General features: G+C 40.9%; 2 protein-coding genes across 3 annotated transcripts; one reads left to right on the top strand and one right to left on the bottom strand.

Moving 5' to 3' along the window:
- The first annotated feature begins 1,364 nt into the window (after positions 1-1,364).
- slc37a4b (solute carrier family 37 member 4b) lies at positions 1,365-8,500 on the top strand. Of its 2 annotated transcripts, none has more exons than XM_046411479.1 (10): positions 1,365-1,495; positions 2,369-2,886; positions 3,834-4,066; positions 5,343-5,589; positions 6,388-6,540; positions 6,629-6,714; positions 6,796-6,909; positions 7,004-7,069; positions 7,167-7,305; positions 7,382-8,500. In XM_046411479.1, the coding sequence occupies exons 2-10, from the start codon at positions 2,739-2,741 to the stop codon at positions 7,546-7,548; spliced, it is 1,353 nt and encodes a 450-aa protein (XP_046267435.1). In that variant the 5' UTR covers positions 1,365-1,495; positions 2,369-2,738; the 3' UTR covers positions 7,549-8,500. The 2 variants fall into 2 exon arrangements, with proteins under 2 accessions (XP_046267435.1, XP_046267436.1); XM_046411480.1 differs by lacking the exon at positions 1,365-1,495 and adding an exon at positions 1,527-2,240.
- Positions 8,501-10,389: 1,889 nt separating this feature from the next.
- Positions 10,390-13,741, bottom strand: si:ch73-1a9.3 (non-histone chromosomal protein HMG-like). The gene is made up of 6 exons (XM_046411474.1): positions 13,540-13,741; positions 12,032-12,055; positions 11,834-11,863; positions 11,696-11,737; positions 11,494-11,601; positions 10,390-11,403 (listed from the first exon to the last, which is right to left on the bottom strand). The coding sequence occupies exons 1-6, from the start codon at positions 13,555-13,557 to the stop codon at positions 11,356-11,358; spliced, it is 270 nt and encodes an 89-aa protein (XP_046267430.1). The 5' UTR covers positions 13,558-13,741; the 3' UTR covers positions 10,390-11,355.
- Positions 13,742-15,604: the final 1,863 nt, after the last annotated feature.

The following is a 15,604-nucleotide window of genomic DNA, read 5'->3' as shown; positions in this document are numbered from 1 at the left end:
ATTACAAATACAAACCATTCTTCTGCACTTCTGAGTAATAACAGGATTATAAAACCAGTCCATATCTGGTGCGGGCACCATTTGTCTCATGCAGTACGACACATTTCCTTCACATTGTTGTTCATGGCCTGTGGACTGTTGGTCTACTCCTCTTAAATGGCTGTGCGAAGATGATGGACATCAGCAGGAATGGGAACATATTCTCATACATGCCGATCAAGAGCATCTCAAACATGCTGAATGGCTGACTTGTCTGGTGAGCAAGCAGGCCATGGCAGAACTGGGAGGTTTTGAGGCTCCCATCATTGCAGTATGGGGCCATGCATTATTGTGGTGCAATATGAGGTGATAGCAGTGGATGAAAGGCAGAACAGTGGGCCTTGGGATCTCATCACAGTGTCTCTCTGCATTCAAATTGCCATCTCTAAAATCCAAAATGTGCCAAGAGGCAAGAAACAGGACTCCACTGCCACTCTGACTGACACGCCAGAAAAGGAAGCACTGGAGATGGAGAAGAAGAGGAAGTCTGTATTGTTTGTCTCGTGAGTTACTCAAGATCGAGGGAAGTCTGCTTACAGTGCTGGAACAGTCCAGTTTTCTCAAAAGTCAATTTTGAATAATGAATGCATATACTGACAATAGGCAAAATAAAAGTTAATTGCCTCATAAATTGTTCCATTCTTCCTATGTCACTGAAAACCTACTGTATTTTATATCAATTTGAATCCTTGACATCTGCACATAAGGCCTACTCATCTAGACAAATCTGTAATTGCAATCTGATCAAAACTGATAAATAAATAACACTGTAATATTATTATAACTTATATTTTTGATAATAATCCTTTTATTAATACATGTTGCAACAACCCCGGGCCTGGGGTCAGTTGCAACATCTGACTCCTTACATTCAAATGCAAATTGTGAAGAATGTACTTTAAGTAATCATCTTTAAATGGTTTTGACTATTACTACTATAACAGACAGATGTAAGTTTATTGTATAAATTGTATCCCCTAGCAGTTCAACTTCCTCTGGTATTAAACCGACAGCGGAGGGCAGCAATGAGCAGTGTGAGCTAAATAATGAGATTTTATTGCATATATGATACACAGGGCAACTCCAGCCTCAATATTAGTCAGTGTAAGTATTACAAATAACAAGTAGTTGTGCTAAGTCAGTCAGCATTCATAACGAAATCCATGTTGTTTTATCCGTGAGGAATTACACACTTAAAGTCGCATATTGCAAATATAAAATGGCGTTTAACTGCATGAGAGTTGACTGAATACCACCGGACATGTGACTCAACACTTGTGTAAAATGCATTTGTGCAACATTTGAAACCGCTCTCTGGAGCAGTGTCAGGTTTGTGCCACGGTGGCTGAGAGGCTCCCCTCCTCGTGCCACGGTGACGCGCTCAAGAGCTGCGGATTCGTGCACGCGCGCCGTCCTTCTGCATCGATGGGACCAGCAAGCGGGACGCGAATGAAAGGTAACCAGCTTTTTACAGGCATTTCCTCTTTCGGTGTAGCAGCGAGGCGCTAAGCGGCTGCATGAGACGACACGGAGCATCTTTAGGTTTTACTTTATGACGGCATTTGGTCAAAAGTAGGCCCGAGGCACGCTTAAAAACACGGGACGCCTCACAAATCACTTTGCCACGAGTGGCTGAAGGTTGTGTTGCACCACATAGTTAGCAAGAATGGTCTTGTTTTGTGAAAATAGATGCCCGCCGTCCTCTGTAACGTCGTGGTATACACCGTCAGTCTCAGGCCTCCGGCAGTGGAGGCTCGGTGGGTTGAAGTGCTTTCTTACGGTGAAGCATGGATATCATTTTAGAGCAAAAGCTAACACGGACACAGCAAAAATGTGCCTGGAAAAGATACTTAGAGGCTATTTCGGGTCCTTTTAACTTTCAAAACCACTTCAGTATTTTAAGTTACCAGCCTACGACACCTGATATTTCCAGGGTTGCTGACCAAATAATATGATCAAGCCCGTTAAAGGAACAACTTTGACATTTATATGACCGCCTATTAGTCAAGTGTAAAGCAGGGAGCTGCAGATGGCTGGCTGTGTCAACTGACCATCACACCACCAACAAAGAGAACAATCTTAAATGAAGAAAGAAAACTCCAGATGTTATATTGCCATGTTTCATTATAAATATTTATGTTATATAAAGCATACTACTACATTAGCTAACTTAAAGTCTCTGTAAAGAACCTGATAGTGTGGTGAGTCTAAAAAGCGCATTATTTAATTATCTTGTTCATACCAGGAAGTTCTAAGTATCAGCAAATCTAGAATGAGCAATCATAAATTCTGCCGTAACTCACTTTTCTTATGCTGTCTTTATTTACAGGTTGTTGTAAGGGTTCCTACCCCTGTTCTCACTTCTACAAGCAGCAGCCTCACAGATAGAACTACGAGTCAGCAGGAGTGCTGTCAAGACCGTTTCTCCTAATGGAACATATTTAATTAGTGCTGCCCAGCCAATGCTCCATCTCCTTTGTCCCAGTGCAAACAACTATTTGTTGGTGTTTAGTTTTCTCTAAGAACAGTCCCACAAACCACTGACAGCAGCAGAGCTCTCAGCTAGATCGGCTATAATCTAGATGCCAGAGGAAGCGGACGCGAGACTCCACTGAAGAAAAGAAAGAGGAAATAATTATTGTTTTTCCTCATCATCCTTGAAGTTGTGTGTCTTTGTTTTGGTTCATTTGAGTGGAATCATGGGGGCCACAGGCTACGGCTACTATCGTGTAGCCATCTTCTTCTGCATGTTCATCGGCTACTCGCTGTACTTCTTTAACAGGAAGACCTTCTCCTTCGTCATGCCCTCTGTGATGGAGGAGATTGAGCTCGACAAAGATGATTTGGGTGAGACAGTAGCGTTGAAGAAAGTTTTTTTTGTCTGGTTTAAACAGTGTTTTGTTAAGCAGTCATTAGGTCTGTCATGTGCAATAATTCTTAAGTCTTGCCTTCTTATTGTTATTACAAAATTTAATTAAAGAGTTTGGTCTAGACCTGCTCTAATTGGAAAGTGTCACGAGATAACTTTTGTTGTGAATTGGCGCTATGTAAATAAACGGAACTGAATTGAACTTGTTTTGCCAAACATACACAGTGCAAAGTTATTGGCATGTACTGTGGCAAACTGAACGCTGCTCGACTGTCTTTCCAAGCTTGTTCACCCAAAATAAACAAAGCATCACAGCTATTTATTAGCTGTGATGCTTTGGATGTACAGAATATAAAATTGGGTACGCTGTACCTCAGCGCTAAACTGCTTCTGCAAAGCTGTGCTTCAAGCTAAATGCTAACACACTGATGTTTTGCAGGTGTATTTACCTCATTCACAATCATAGTTTTGTAAGCTCTCTGCTAATTAGTCCTAAAAAGCCGAGGCTGGTGGGAATATTAATAGTTTTGTCATGATTAAGGTATCTGGTTTAAATTTTTTGATTGGGTAATGGTGCTAGATGAAACACTAGGGCATCATAGAGGTTTTACAGTTTATCCTGTAGAGGAGATGAAAATCTGAACCAAATTTCTTAGCAACCTGTGGTGTAGTTTATAGCACATGGTGGTGCTCAAGGAAATTTGAGGGGAATCTAATTGAGTAGGATTGATTCTCTGGAATCATGGGGGCCACAGGCTATGGTCATGATTTTCTGGACACGGCTTCTTGTGTATTCTTGACAGTGAAATCATCAGTTGTCACCAAATAGTTGTCCATGGATACAAAGCTACAGCCCATGTCTCCTGTATTGTAGTCTCTCTCTGTACATCTAACTTTAGTAGTAACCATCATGTTGTCTCTGTAGGTCTGATCACCAGCAGCCAGACCATGGCCTATGCCATCAGTAAGTTCATCAGCGGCGTGCTGTCAGATCAGATCAGCGCCCGCTGGCTTTTCTCCATCGGCCTCTTCGTGGTGGGGGCAATCAACGTAGCCTTCTCCTGGTCCTCCACAGTGTCCATCTTCTCACTCCTCTGGTTCATCAATGGCCTGGGACAAGGCTGCGGCTGGCCCCCATGTGGGAAGGTGCTGCGCAAGGTAATAGTTACCTTATGCAATACAGATCCATTATTCAGTGTAATTGCAATTTTCAGAGCCAAGGGAAGTCCCACTCTTAACATGCAGGCTGTTGATGATGCCAGTGACAATTCTGGGCAGCTAGTGAAAGTGTGCAACCTCAGAGTGGGAGCCACCTGCTGCCAGACATAATTTCTGTGTTTTCACTCTGTACTGTGGGGGAGAAAATGTCTGTCGGTTGTTGGAGGTGTTTGGAGGAATCCTGTTTCCCCTGCTGTCAGAATACTGACCTTTGGGCCAGGGGTAGCACTGCCTGGTATGAGCAGATGCCAGTCTGTGCAAGCTGTGAGTCACTCATTGTCCAAAGTAGTGATATTGGCAGTTATAGCAGTTTCAGAAATTACAGTGTTACTTTACTATCTTCAAGGCCACATTCACAGAAAGCTTTTGGATTATGCTGCTGAATTGCAAGCATTATAGGCAAGACTTTGAGAGTTTGAGCAAACCATAACACATTCTGCTGGTTTATGCTCAGAGACAACTTGTGGCTTGCGAGAAGCTTCCTTAAATATAGCAGTGTTAGAAGGTGAGGAATAAATAGGCTTTGGCATGCGTTCAGTATGCTGAAGGGAATCAGATTACAGGAGAACATATTTATAGAACATCGTCAGTAGATTTTTCCAAAAGAAGAACAACTTCAACCAAAGGTGTTCTCCTTCTCCAGAGAGATGCAACATTTTTAATAGCTCCCTGTCTGCAACAGTTTGCTAAAGCTCTGCAGCTCCTGTTCCCCCGCTGAGTAGACATCCACACACTGTGGATCAACGCAGCTTTAAGTCCAGTGGATTCTCAAGTTACTGGTTATTCCGTTGCTCTTTTGGGTATGCTGTGTGAGAAAGGCTTAAGGTTGCCTTCGGTTGTATTACATCATGAGGGTGTTTGGTTCAGGGGCCATTTCTCTGGAGACAGTAAAATAAGAGAAGAATCTGAGGAGTGTTATATATGCAAGCCTGTTTATTATAAGCTCAAACTGTAGCAGTGTTTCTGCTAATTTGTCCTGGCTGAATCTCTTCTTTACTATAATTAAATACATTGAATCAGCATGTTTTGACATGACCTGTGGGTTGCTTCAGGTATGTGTATGTTTTGAAAGTAACCAGGAATATGTACATTATATGATAGTTGTTAACATGCATATGAAGGTAAATTGCATATGCATTCTTTGACTCTGCCTGCATTGTAGGATTTTGGAAATATTGATTATACTCTGTTTTCACTCGCTTCTCTTATCCATCAGTGGTTCGAGCCCTCCCAGTTTGGAACATGGTGGTCTGTGCTGTCCTGCAGTATGAACCTGGCTGGGAGTCTGGGTCCAATCCTGGTCACAGTGCTTCTGCAGTACTACGATTGGAGGACTATCCTGACCATGTCAGGCACTTTCTGTGCTGCCTTCTCATTTGTTTGTCTGGTGTTTATAAAGAATGAGCCCAAGGATGTGGGCTTGCCCAACATCGAGGCAGCAGCCAAGAAGGGGGCTAAGGGAGGTAAGTAAAGAAATTGTTACTTCAAAGCATGTCATTCTCATGGTGCCAAGTTAACTCTGGGACACACTGAAATAAAATAGGGATATCTCATGGCTCACACAGGTACAGTAACATGGCTGAATTGAGGTAAATGGACTAGGTTTGTTTCCCAATTTACAACCATACTCACTGCTGAGTGTGATGAACACACGGTCACAACTGCAACCCTAGAACTGTGCATATTAACCGTGCATGTTGAGGAACTTATTCGGAACAGGGAGAAGTTGTTGATAATGATTCTGATCCCAACATCAGTGATGTCCATCCACATCTCACAAGCAGGCAGAGTAGTTAATACCTCATCAGTAACAATTGCTCACTCATTTTGTGTTTGCATTAGCTTCTGTTTCTTTGTTATTTCAAAAATATATAATGTCTAATAATATTATGTCAAATCTATTTTGTCTCAGACGTTTTAGTGTTTCACCAGGAGAGACAGTACACAGTAGGTCAACATCTGGCAATCACATACCATACTGCCACCACATATTATATCAAATTACGCTTTTTTTATGAATTTCCTAAAATGTATTACTTTCTTGAAACAGCATGCTTTAGTCTTCTTTAGTCAAAAGTATTGGGACACACCTATTATTGAATTCATTTGTAGTTTGAGGTTGTTTTTCAGGGGTTGGGCTTGGCCCCTTACTTCCAGTGAAGGAAAATCTTAATGCTTCAGCATCCCAAGATGTTTTGGACAAGTTATGAAAATTTGAGTGTGTGAACATGTCTCTCCCTGTCTGTGCTTGTACTGACTAGGAAATAGTGAGAGCACCCTGAGTGAGTTCCTTCTGTCTCCTTTCCTGTGGGTGCTGTCTCTGGGCTACTTGGTGGTGTTTGGGGTGAAGACTGCTGCCACTGACTGGGGACAGCTGTTCCTCATGCAGGAAAAAGGCCAAACTATTCTCATGGGTATGCATTTTAACGCTCCATTACATCTCACTGATTTCCACTTAATCAGCCTGGTCAGGGGTGCTGATGTCAGCTGTGTTGCTCACAGGCAGTACCTACATGAGTGCCTTGGAAGTCGGAGGTTTTGTGGGTAGCCTGGCATCAGGCTTCATCACTGACAGGGCTGTAGCTCGGGTGAGTAACAGACAGGGATAAATTAGGCAAAATTGACTGGGATTATGGAGTTAAAAACATCATGTTTTTGACTTCCTCCAGCAAGGCTTGAGCACCTACGGCAACCCTCGCCATGGCCTGCTCATTTCCATGATGGGCGGTATGTATGTGTCTATGTACCTCTTCAGAGTCACCATCACGCCTGAAATCCCAGAGGTAAATTGCACTTAATTTGTGTAATTACTGTGTAAAAAGTATCTACAAGATGCCGGTCTTGAAAATCTCACAAGAGCTTATTTTCTTTGCTCAGGAGGCTCCTCTTTGGGTCCAGGTCCTTCATCCTGTCTCTGTCCTCACTGGTGTGTCAGAGAAAGAGGTATGCTCATACATTTTGGGGGATAACCATTCTGTGTACTGAATGTAAGGAAAGCTTTCAAGAGCACAGTTCCACATTTTTATCTTGACCTACACAGATCTGGATCCTCTTCCTCGGTGCTATGTTTGGATTTTCTTCTTACGGACCAATTGCCTTGTTTGGGGTGATAGCCAGTGAATGTGCTCCTTCCAATTTTTGTGGAACCTCTCATGCTATTGTAGCTCTGATGGCTAATGGTAAGCTGCAGATTAACATCACTCACTGTAGTCTTGATCTCATTCATATGACTAAACAAGCTTGCTTTTGTTACAGTTGGGGCTTTTATGGCCGGGCTTCCCTTCAGCACTATTGCCAAACGACACAGCTGGAACATGGCTTTCTGGATAGCTGAGGTGATAATGGCTGTCACCACTGTTTGCTTCTTCTTAGTACGCAACATGCGCACTAAAATGGGACGCATTGCCAAGAAAATGGACTAATGAATCTTCCTGGAAAGAACCAACTGTCGATGTCCTGTTATGTGACTAGATGGACTGTGATCTTGCACTGTCGACAGCTCTGTATACAGAATACTGCACATTAATACAACTCAAATTTGACCAAACAAAAACGCTGTCAAACAGACTAAACTCAGATGTGTTTTTTACTGATTGACTGGGTTGATGTAAATGCTCAGGGTGGGTGCGGGTCATTATACAACGTAAATTTACAATCAGGTACTTTTTTCAGACATACTATATTGAGTTTTTTCCTCACATTCATCTGCACAAAGATGGATGATAATTGCAAATCACAAGCTGTCACTTTAGTGCTTCCACTTAATCCTGTTGAAATATTTAAAGTTGCTTTATGACAGCTGTATGCAAACAAGAAGGTGGACATGAAAATATGTAAAGTTGGTTTTGTCCGGATAAAGCGGATGTGTGCTGTTCATTGCACACCTTGCCTTCAGGTGAGGTCAGTTGTATTTAACATATAGAATGTGAACTGATGGGCCTAAATATTCTAGAAAAGTATTTGTCTAGGTATTAGCACAAATGTGGTACCATGTGTCATGGCCATTTTACCAATTCAAGTATTTGTAAAAATATCATAGGTCTTAATGTCACTGAAATGAAATAACTGAAGATCATGTTATTTTTATATGCAGTTCTCTTCTACATGATACAGAATATAAGATGGATGCAGACGTCTTAGGCCATGTCAGCTTTTATGATCTGACATGTTTTTACAAACTGATTAACATCAAACGTTTGCCACAGGTGTTTTGTCAAAGCCACTGTAGTTTTGTATGGCAGTTACCATACTGAATTATTCATATACCTGTGAGATTTGCCAACTCCAATAATTATGGGTCTATGCTCTACATCTTACTGGAATTGTACAATGGACCCGAAAGGGTTAAGGACATCTAATAAATGTGCAGATTCATTTGTGTGGTTTATGTTTATCTGTAAACTGGCAGTGGTTCAACAGCCTGTTACTGTGAGATTTTGTGGCTTGCCTCAGCCGGTTCTGAAAATGCCCTAAAATGTTTATGCACTGAAGACGCATAAACCTCCCTTAAGCTGGAAGGAGAATGTGTGCTCATGTCACATCAGTGGCTAAAGGATAAGTGCACATTTTTACCAGCTGCTTCAGAGAGGCTGGTATTGTTTTCACTTTGTGAGATGTTTTAACTGGTCCTCAAATACTCAAGGACTATTTGAAGATTAAGAGATGGTTTTAAGGGTTAGTTTAGAATTAGATTAAGGGTAACAGTTAGGATTAGGCATTTAGATGTGATGCTTAAGGTTAGTTCAGCAAGGAAATGTAGAGATTTTTTTAACTTGGTTTACTAGTGATAATGCTGCATTCAATTTGTACTCATAAGTCGTTTTCCGAGTTGTTTTTCAACTTCCAAAGCTGGAAGCGACAAGCAGAAGGCCCCGAAGTTGGAATTCCTACTCGTCTACTCGGTCAACCTCAGAAAGCAAACCAAGTTTGCAAACCAAGATGGCTGCCCAGAGCTTTTGTCCAATTTTGAAAGCTGTATACACAATACTGTCTTACTGCTGCCTATAGGCATAAAGCTACGGTCTTGTTAGGCGTGAAATGCTCAATGTTGCAAATAGAACGCATCCAACACGGTTTTTACCGGATGTGATTTCACTCTGGAGTCTTTTGGGGAAAGACTGCTAAATCCTAATTATAAATTTAAGTACATAGGACACAAATAAATACATAAACACAAGAATTAAATATTTTCGAGTAATAGCCTGGATAGGGGAAAAAAAATACAAAAATATTTACTGTTATTGGGAGGTGATAGTTTTTAGTTTTCCATGTGGGCTATGGATATTTTTGTTACTCCAGTTTAAAGTGATCCTTCCCTTCTTCAAATTCACCAGTGGCGCATTCGTTATATTAGTTTTCATTAGCTGTAGCATAAACTTACATAGGCAGTTGGAATTTTAGCAATATAAGCAATTAGTTTATTTGATACACAGAAAATATGAATGAAACAGAGACATTTGTGTACTGTGTGGATATGATAAAGTGAATCTTTCCCAGCCACAGCAGAGTTGGACCATTACTACATCAAAGATGTGTTTGGGTGCACGTTATTGGTTTGTTTACTAAATGAGGGTATATATAATGTAGCGAAAATTGGTGGAAATACATCACGATGGTGAGAAAAAGTAAAAGGCAACGCAGAGAAGCAGAACAGCTGTTGAAGCAGTGGTCCAATGAGAAGCTGTCCATGGTGCTGAAACTTTCATCTGCTTTCATTGGGACACAGCTTGTAAAACTATGAGTGGCTCCACAGGTGACCAAAAACATCACATTACAAACATTTTTATATTAAGAGTTAAACAAGACGCTGCTTGCATTTCTCCAAAATTAAGTATTGATTATTACTTTCTGTTGTCTTTTTTCGCCACGTTAATCTGAGCATTTTCTTTGAACCTGTCCTCTTCACCTGCACACTTTTTTAGTATACCTGGACCAAAAGGCATAATTTTGTATAACATGTTAGCACATATTTTTCCAATGAATTAGATGTTTCTGCTAACACCCTTTGGTATTTTTTTGACTCCCTTTAGCAAAATTGCCTTCATCTTATTGCATTCTAAAACCACGTGATCATTCAGTGTTCAAACAGTTCTACAGTATATTTGACATTTACAGGCACTGCAGTATTTTTCACAAAGCCTCATTAGTGAGATTTCCATTAAATGCATCATTTTAAACGTGTGCCTTTTAGTTAACAGTTCATGTCTCTACACACCTCCATCTGCAACTTTAATAATTAACCAACTTTTCAGAATGAAACAGCATAACAACTACCAACCAAGTTTTATTGGTTTGTTGATAACAATCATTACACAGGTACATCTATAAACAAATAAAGAAACTGCACACTTGTACTTGATACAGATAGCTAAAACTCACATGAATATTGCTACTGCTGGTATGCATTTGACATCTCAAATAAAAGTACAGTTTGTGTGCTGGATTTTAAGCCAGTCTTAACAGTTTTTTTTATTGGTAACACACCTTATTAGCTTGGATAAGAAAACAAATTCCATTTTTACCATCCTTACAATGTACCATTACACACTGCATATAGAAAGATTGAAAACCTTTTTTTCACAGCAGCTATACAAATTTATTGCGATGCTATCACAGAACAGAGATACAACCAACACACGCGATGCAAAGTTCTGATAGGGAGAGCTCCAGTACTACTGTAGGTATTTTAGCTTTATTGATCAGATTCGTTAAGAAAACTGCATGAGTACAAGAGTTAACATATAGGAACAAAGCTTACAAACATTCTAAAACACTGTTCTTCAGTATAAACAAGAAAACAATGAGTTGCCCTGTGACTCAGTCCATTCCCACCCCAGCACAGATTACATACACTGTCCCTTATAAAGCATATGGAATGTAATCCACGCAGGCAAGCTCTTGCGGTTGTTGACCCAGCTCCTGTGAATGTCGTGCTTGCGTGTTGACAGAGTAACCTGTCCCTCTCCCTCCCCTCCTTCACATTTAAAACTGAAATGAAATCCACCGACAGTAACAACAATGACCTCAATTTTTATGGCGATGCAAAATTGTGGGATGTGATGAAATTCCCGTCTCCAAATTGACTTTTTTCTTTCATTAAAAAAAAGTGTTCTCTACAATCAAACTACTAAAAAACCTGTATTTAGAAAATAGTTGATAAAAATATTCCCCTGAATTGTACAAGAAAAGAGGTACAGGGAGTACTGGTAAAAGACATGGTTTGAGAGATGTTATTCTGCTGCCTCGTCTTTTTGTTCAGCTGCGTCTGTAGCTGGTGCCTGGAAGACAAATTTTGGAGCGTTAGTTTCATCACCAAAGATAAGACCTTTGCTTTGCAGGTTTATATGTGATGATATCATGACCCCTACATCGTCCTCAGCTTTGGCTTCGCCATTCTCAGCAGGGGCCTCTGGTGCTTTCTCCTCAGGCTTGGCCTTCTCCACCTCCTTGGTTTTCTTAGGCTTAGCAGGTCCCTTCTACAAATAACAACACTGACCACATTAGTCACTCTTTCAATATTTGAAACGCTAATAAATAAGCCTAATCAGAAGTAATTGTAATAAGTCGCACCTTTGGCTTAGGTTTGGCCTCTGGCTTTGGAGGTGCAGGTCTCTGTGGGGACAAAGGAAATAATTAGTTGTCTGCACTAAAAAATACAGTTAACAGCACGCATATTGTCTGTGACAGTCTGGGCTTTTCTCTACTTACATCTTTCAACCTGAGCGATCTCCTCTTGGGCTGCAGAGAGAGGGAAAAGACAGGGTAATTACTTTGAAAATGTCAGCCAGTGGCTCTCACTACAGGGAGGTTACTGACCCCTGGTGGGTGGTAGACTAACTGTTCCATTATTTTGAAAATGAATAAAAAACAGATAGTCTAAAATATGTTAGTCTGATTATTCCTTACCGCTGAGTCACCTCCTGCAGCTGCCTGTGAAGGAAAAATAAATGAATAAATAAACATGGGTTGAGATAACTGCATTTTATTGTGACTATGGTGGGCTTAACCGGTGGTGGGGAGTGGGGTATGGGCTGTTAGTATTAGTTATGTAACTCAAAAGGGGGCGTTTCCAGGAAAAATCATCAGCCTATGGCTGCACATCCAGCTTCATATATTTTTTGGTGGAGCCCAAACACTGTGATTGGCTGAGGTTTGTTTTGCAATCTTGCACAATAGCGATCAGTGCATATAAACACCAGTTCTCTTTAAAGCCATGAGTAAGACACGCTCGTTAGTCAGCGTGTTTACAGTCCTATCAGTTAGGAAAATTGCATGTTACATATCAGTATATCAAAATCTTTGTGGAACTACTTTTTGGCACAAGAATAATAAAACAAGAACATTAAATATATAAACCTTACTTTCACGTCATAATATAACATCATAAAGTAGTTTATACATCGTCCCGTGATCGTGCTCTCCCACCTCCTGCAAGTGACTTGCTTACTGTAACTCCGGCGGAGGAGGGGGCGGGCTCCGCCCCCTCCCGACACATCCATTCATTAGTAATAAATGGGATTGCTAGTGTACGGAGAAAACCGAGCAGTGTAGTGTTCCCGCCATGAATTTGAAAAGAGTCACTCCGAAATGCTCAGCGACGATCCGTCGATCTGGTAGCAGAATCTACTAGAACCCCCAGCAACAAGAGCAGCGCTTTGCTGACGGAGGCTCGCCATTGCATAACCTACGACTGGCCTGAGCCGACAATACACAGAAACACACTCGGCTAACACGACGAACGCCTTGCAATAAATGCATTTCGCCAGGGAAAATAGGAGCAGCCATGTATAAATAAAACCACACATGCACGCTCGGTTTATGAAAGAGAGTCGTTATACAAAGAGTTTTTGTTGCACAAGATATATAACAGAACAAACGTAACATAACATTACAAACAAACTCCCACCAAATTACACGCAGTTACTGGTTATTATGCGAAGGATCTCTGAGAGAAACTTTGGTGTACAACGTGACTACCCTCATAGGAAACAATCAATATGCCGCCAACTTTCTTTGCAGAAAAAGCGATCCTTCGACAGCGAAAACGACCCAGCGTTGTCCAACATTGCAAGTAAATGCATTAAACGTTATACAAAATTACAATTGTGCATGTCACAGTCCTGCGAGAAAAAAACCCGGCACTCGGAAAATCATTGACACAAAGATAATCACTGCACGAAAGAGATAAAACCAAGAATCGTGCACTTCAGAAAATCATAACAGACCGCACATACCAACTAAACTCTTGGCTGCACGACGCAGCGTTGTTGACACTCACTCGGAACAGAACGCGGACATTTATAGCAACATTTAAACCACTCTGACCGTCAGCGGTTAGAAGCCCATTTTACAAATTGCAGTTGGGGGTTATAAATGCTGTATTACTGAATGCATGAAACATGTCGGGTACTCACTGTGTTCCTTTTAGGCATGGTTGGTTTGTGTGTGGGGTGTTTTTAAAGAAGAAAAATGAGCTAAATATTACTCAATACAGGAGAAAATACAGTGGTATATTAAAGATAAAGCTGTGCCAGTACAGTCTAACACAGCGGAGCGAGACGTTAATGTTCCATTGGAAGAAAAACTAGCTCAAACCGGATTGGATTCTCCCCCTCCCTCCCTATTAAAACCGTTATAGTTCCTGCGTGATTGACGTGGCTATGTCCCACCTCTGCTGCCCGTTGATTGGGCGACACATCGGCCAGCAACACGATTTCAAATCTGTGCTCTTACCTGTGTGGATACGTCACACGTCAGTCAACAAATATGACGAGCTATTTGTTCGTCTGTGCAGTCATCTGGTTAAGCGAGGTAAAAATGTCTTAAAATCTGCCTATCTCGTGGTGCACAGCTCCAGAAATGCTGCATTTTGATACATTCGAACAGTACTTCTGTTATTTGTTGAAAGCAAAGCCATTCATGTGCCTTTAACACGAATGGTAAACGAAAATGTGGCGTGTGTATTGGTAGAGAACTGACAGAGGGGTGTGTGCTCCCCCAAGCAAGTTCTTTGTATTTTAGCTTGGGAAAATGGCGACAGGTCAGTCGTGGGTAGCGTATAGCTCCTAGCATGTGTGTTGTCTCTGTTCCCTTGCTCCATTGTGAGTGTGTAGTCCAAACGTGACTCCACTGGGAACAACCACGGTGGCGCTCCAGCTTTGTGCTGAAGTAACAGCAGATGTCTCAGCACGGATACATTCATTCTGTGCCCGAGTGAATGATAACAAACACACAGTCTTTCTCACTTCACTTCCCTGGCTGAGCAAAAACACGAATATTTATGTGTAGACCCGCTGATTCTTCATGTTTTCAAATGTGTGTGTGTGTGTGTGTATAGATGTATACACACACACACATATATATATCTATATATATATATGGATATATATATAGATATATATTCTGTGTATACATTCTGTGTCTTTAGAGAGTCTAAAGACATGTCTTTAGAGTGTCATGATTAAAATGTTTGGACCATTCCCATATGATTATGATGATCTATACTATATTATGCCTAAATATGAATCTCCTCCCTGAAAACCACCACAGATCAAATATTAATATGTCTTTCTTCTGTGCTTAATTCTGCACTTTCAAATGATCCCTCCCTGCATTCTAGACAGCCCAACATCCTGTTTCAGCAGGAAATACATCACATTAAAGAGGCAACATGCTCTCAGCAATGAGCTTCAGTAAGTATTTTAACACAAATACATTTATCTACTTCTGTTGCAAAGAAACTAAAGAGTACACTATGCTTAAGCAGGCTAACCCCCCCACCCCTCCCCCAGCTCTTTAAACAGCCCCATCCCCACAAATAAACTTAATTCAAATTTGGCTCTGTATGCTGCTGACTGGATGAGGTGATATTAAAAACAATTACAGGTTGCTGCATCGTTTGCTGCACTATCATTGTGTTGCTCTAGAAGATGTGTACTTTGTTTTATTTTAATAAGACAATGGTTCTATGAAAGGCGGTGACAGTAATAAAGACACAGTCAGTCCTGTGTATTATTAAACTTCTATCAATAAATCAGTTTTTTGAACAAGTCAAATAACAGGCCAAAACACTGCATTTGGCTTTTATTTTGCACAATACACTATCAACTTCAACTGATCAAACTCTGTTAAGTCACTGTTTATATAATATTTCCATCCAGTGATATATCACTCTAATGCTTAGGCCTGTTTGTTGTTTTGAGATTTCTGTGAGTTATTCTGATGTGACTGGGACATTGAAACTATTCTATCTGCTGTGAACACAATTTAACAAACAGAGACCATTCACAGTGAACTGATATATCCTGCAGGGCTACAATCAACAGCAGTTTGAGAGCACACCAAATTTGCTTTGTTTGGAGGGTCTGTCTAACCCATGTCACACCTGTCTGTGAGATTTTACTGCTAGCAAATGCTTAAATGCATGCAGGTCAGATTTCAAGGTGTCGAGTTAAGGCATTCTGCTAGTATTGGGCTTGT

The sequence above is a fragment of the Scatophagus argus genome, chromosome 14 (genome assembly GCF_020382885.2).
Source record: "Scatophagus argus isolate fScaArg1 chromosome 14, fScaArg1.pri, whole genome shotgun sequence".
Taxonomy (NCBI): Eukaryota; Metazoa; Chordata; class Actinopteri; family Scatophagidae; genus Scatophagus; species Scatophagus argus.
The sequence above is the reverse complement of the archived record's forward strand: the minus strand, read 5'-3'. Positions and strand labels throughout refer to the sequence as shown.

What these genes read in the sequence shown, in the direction of transcription:
- slc37a4b (XM_046411479.1), top strand. Translation starts at nt 2,739, where the DNA reads ATGGGGGCCACAGGCTACGGCTACTATCGTGTAGCCATCTTCTTCTGC. An exon ending in GTGGGAAGGTGCTGCGCAAG is followed by an intron (nt 4,067 to 5,342) that starts GTAATAGTTACC and finishes CTTATCCATCAG; the next exon opens with TGGTTCGAGCCCTCCCAGTT. An exon ending in CTGGTGTGTCAGAGAAAGAG is followed by an intron (nt 7,070 to 7,166) that starts GTATGCTCATAC and finishes TGACCTACACAG; the next exon opens with ATCTGGATCCTCTTCCTCGG.
- si:ch73-1a9.3 (XM_046411474.1), bottom strand. An exon ending in GATCGCTCAGGTTGAAAGAT is followed by an intron (nt 11,738 to 11,833) that starts GTAAGTAGAGAA and finishes TTGTCCCCACAG; the next exon opens with AGACCTGCACCTCCAAAGCC. An exon ending in AAGCCAAAGCTGAGGACGAT is followed by an intron (nt 11,404 to 11,493) that starts GTAGGGGTCATG and finishes TTTGTCTTCCAG; the next exon opens with GCACCAGCTACAGACGCAGC.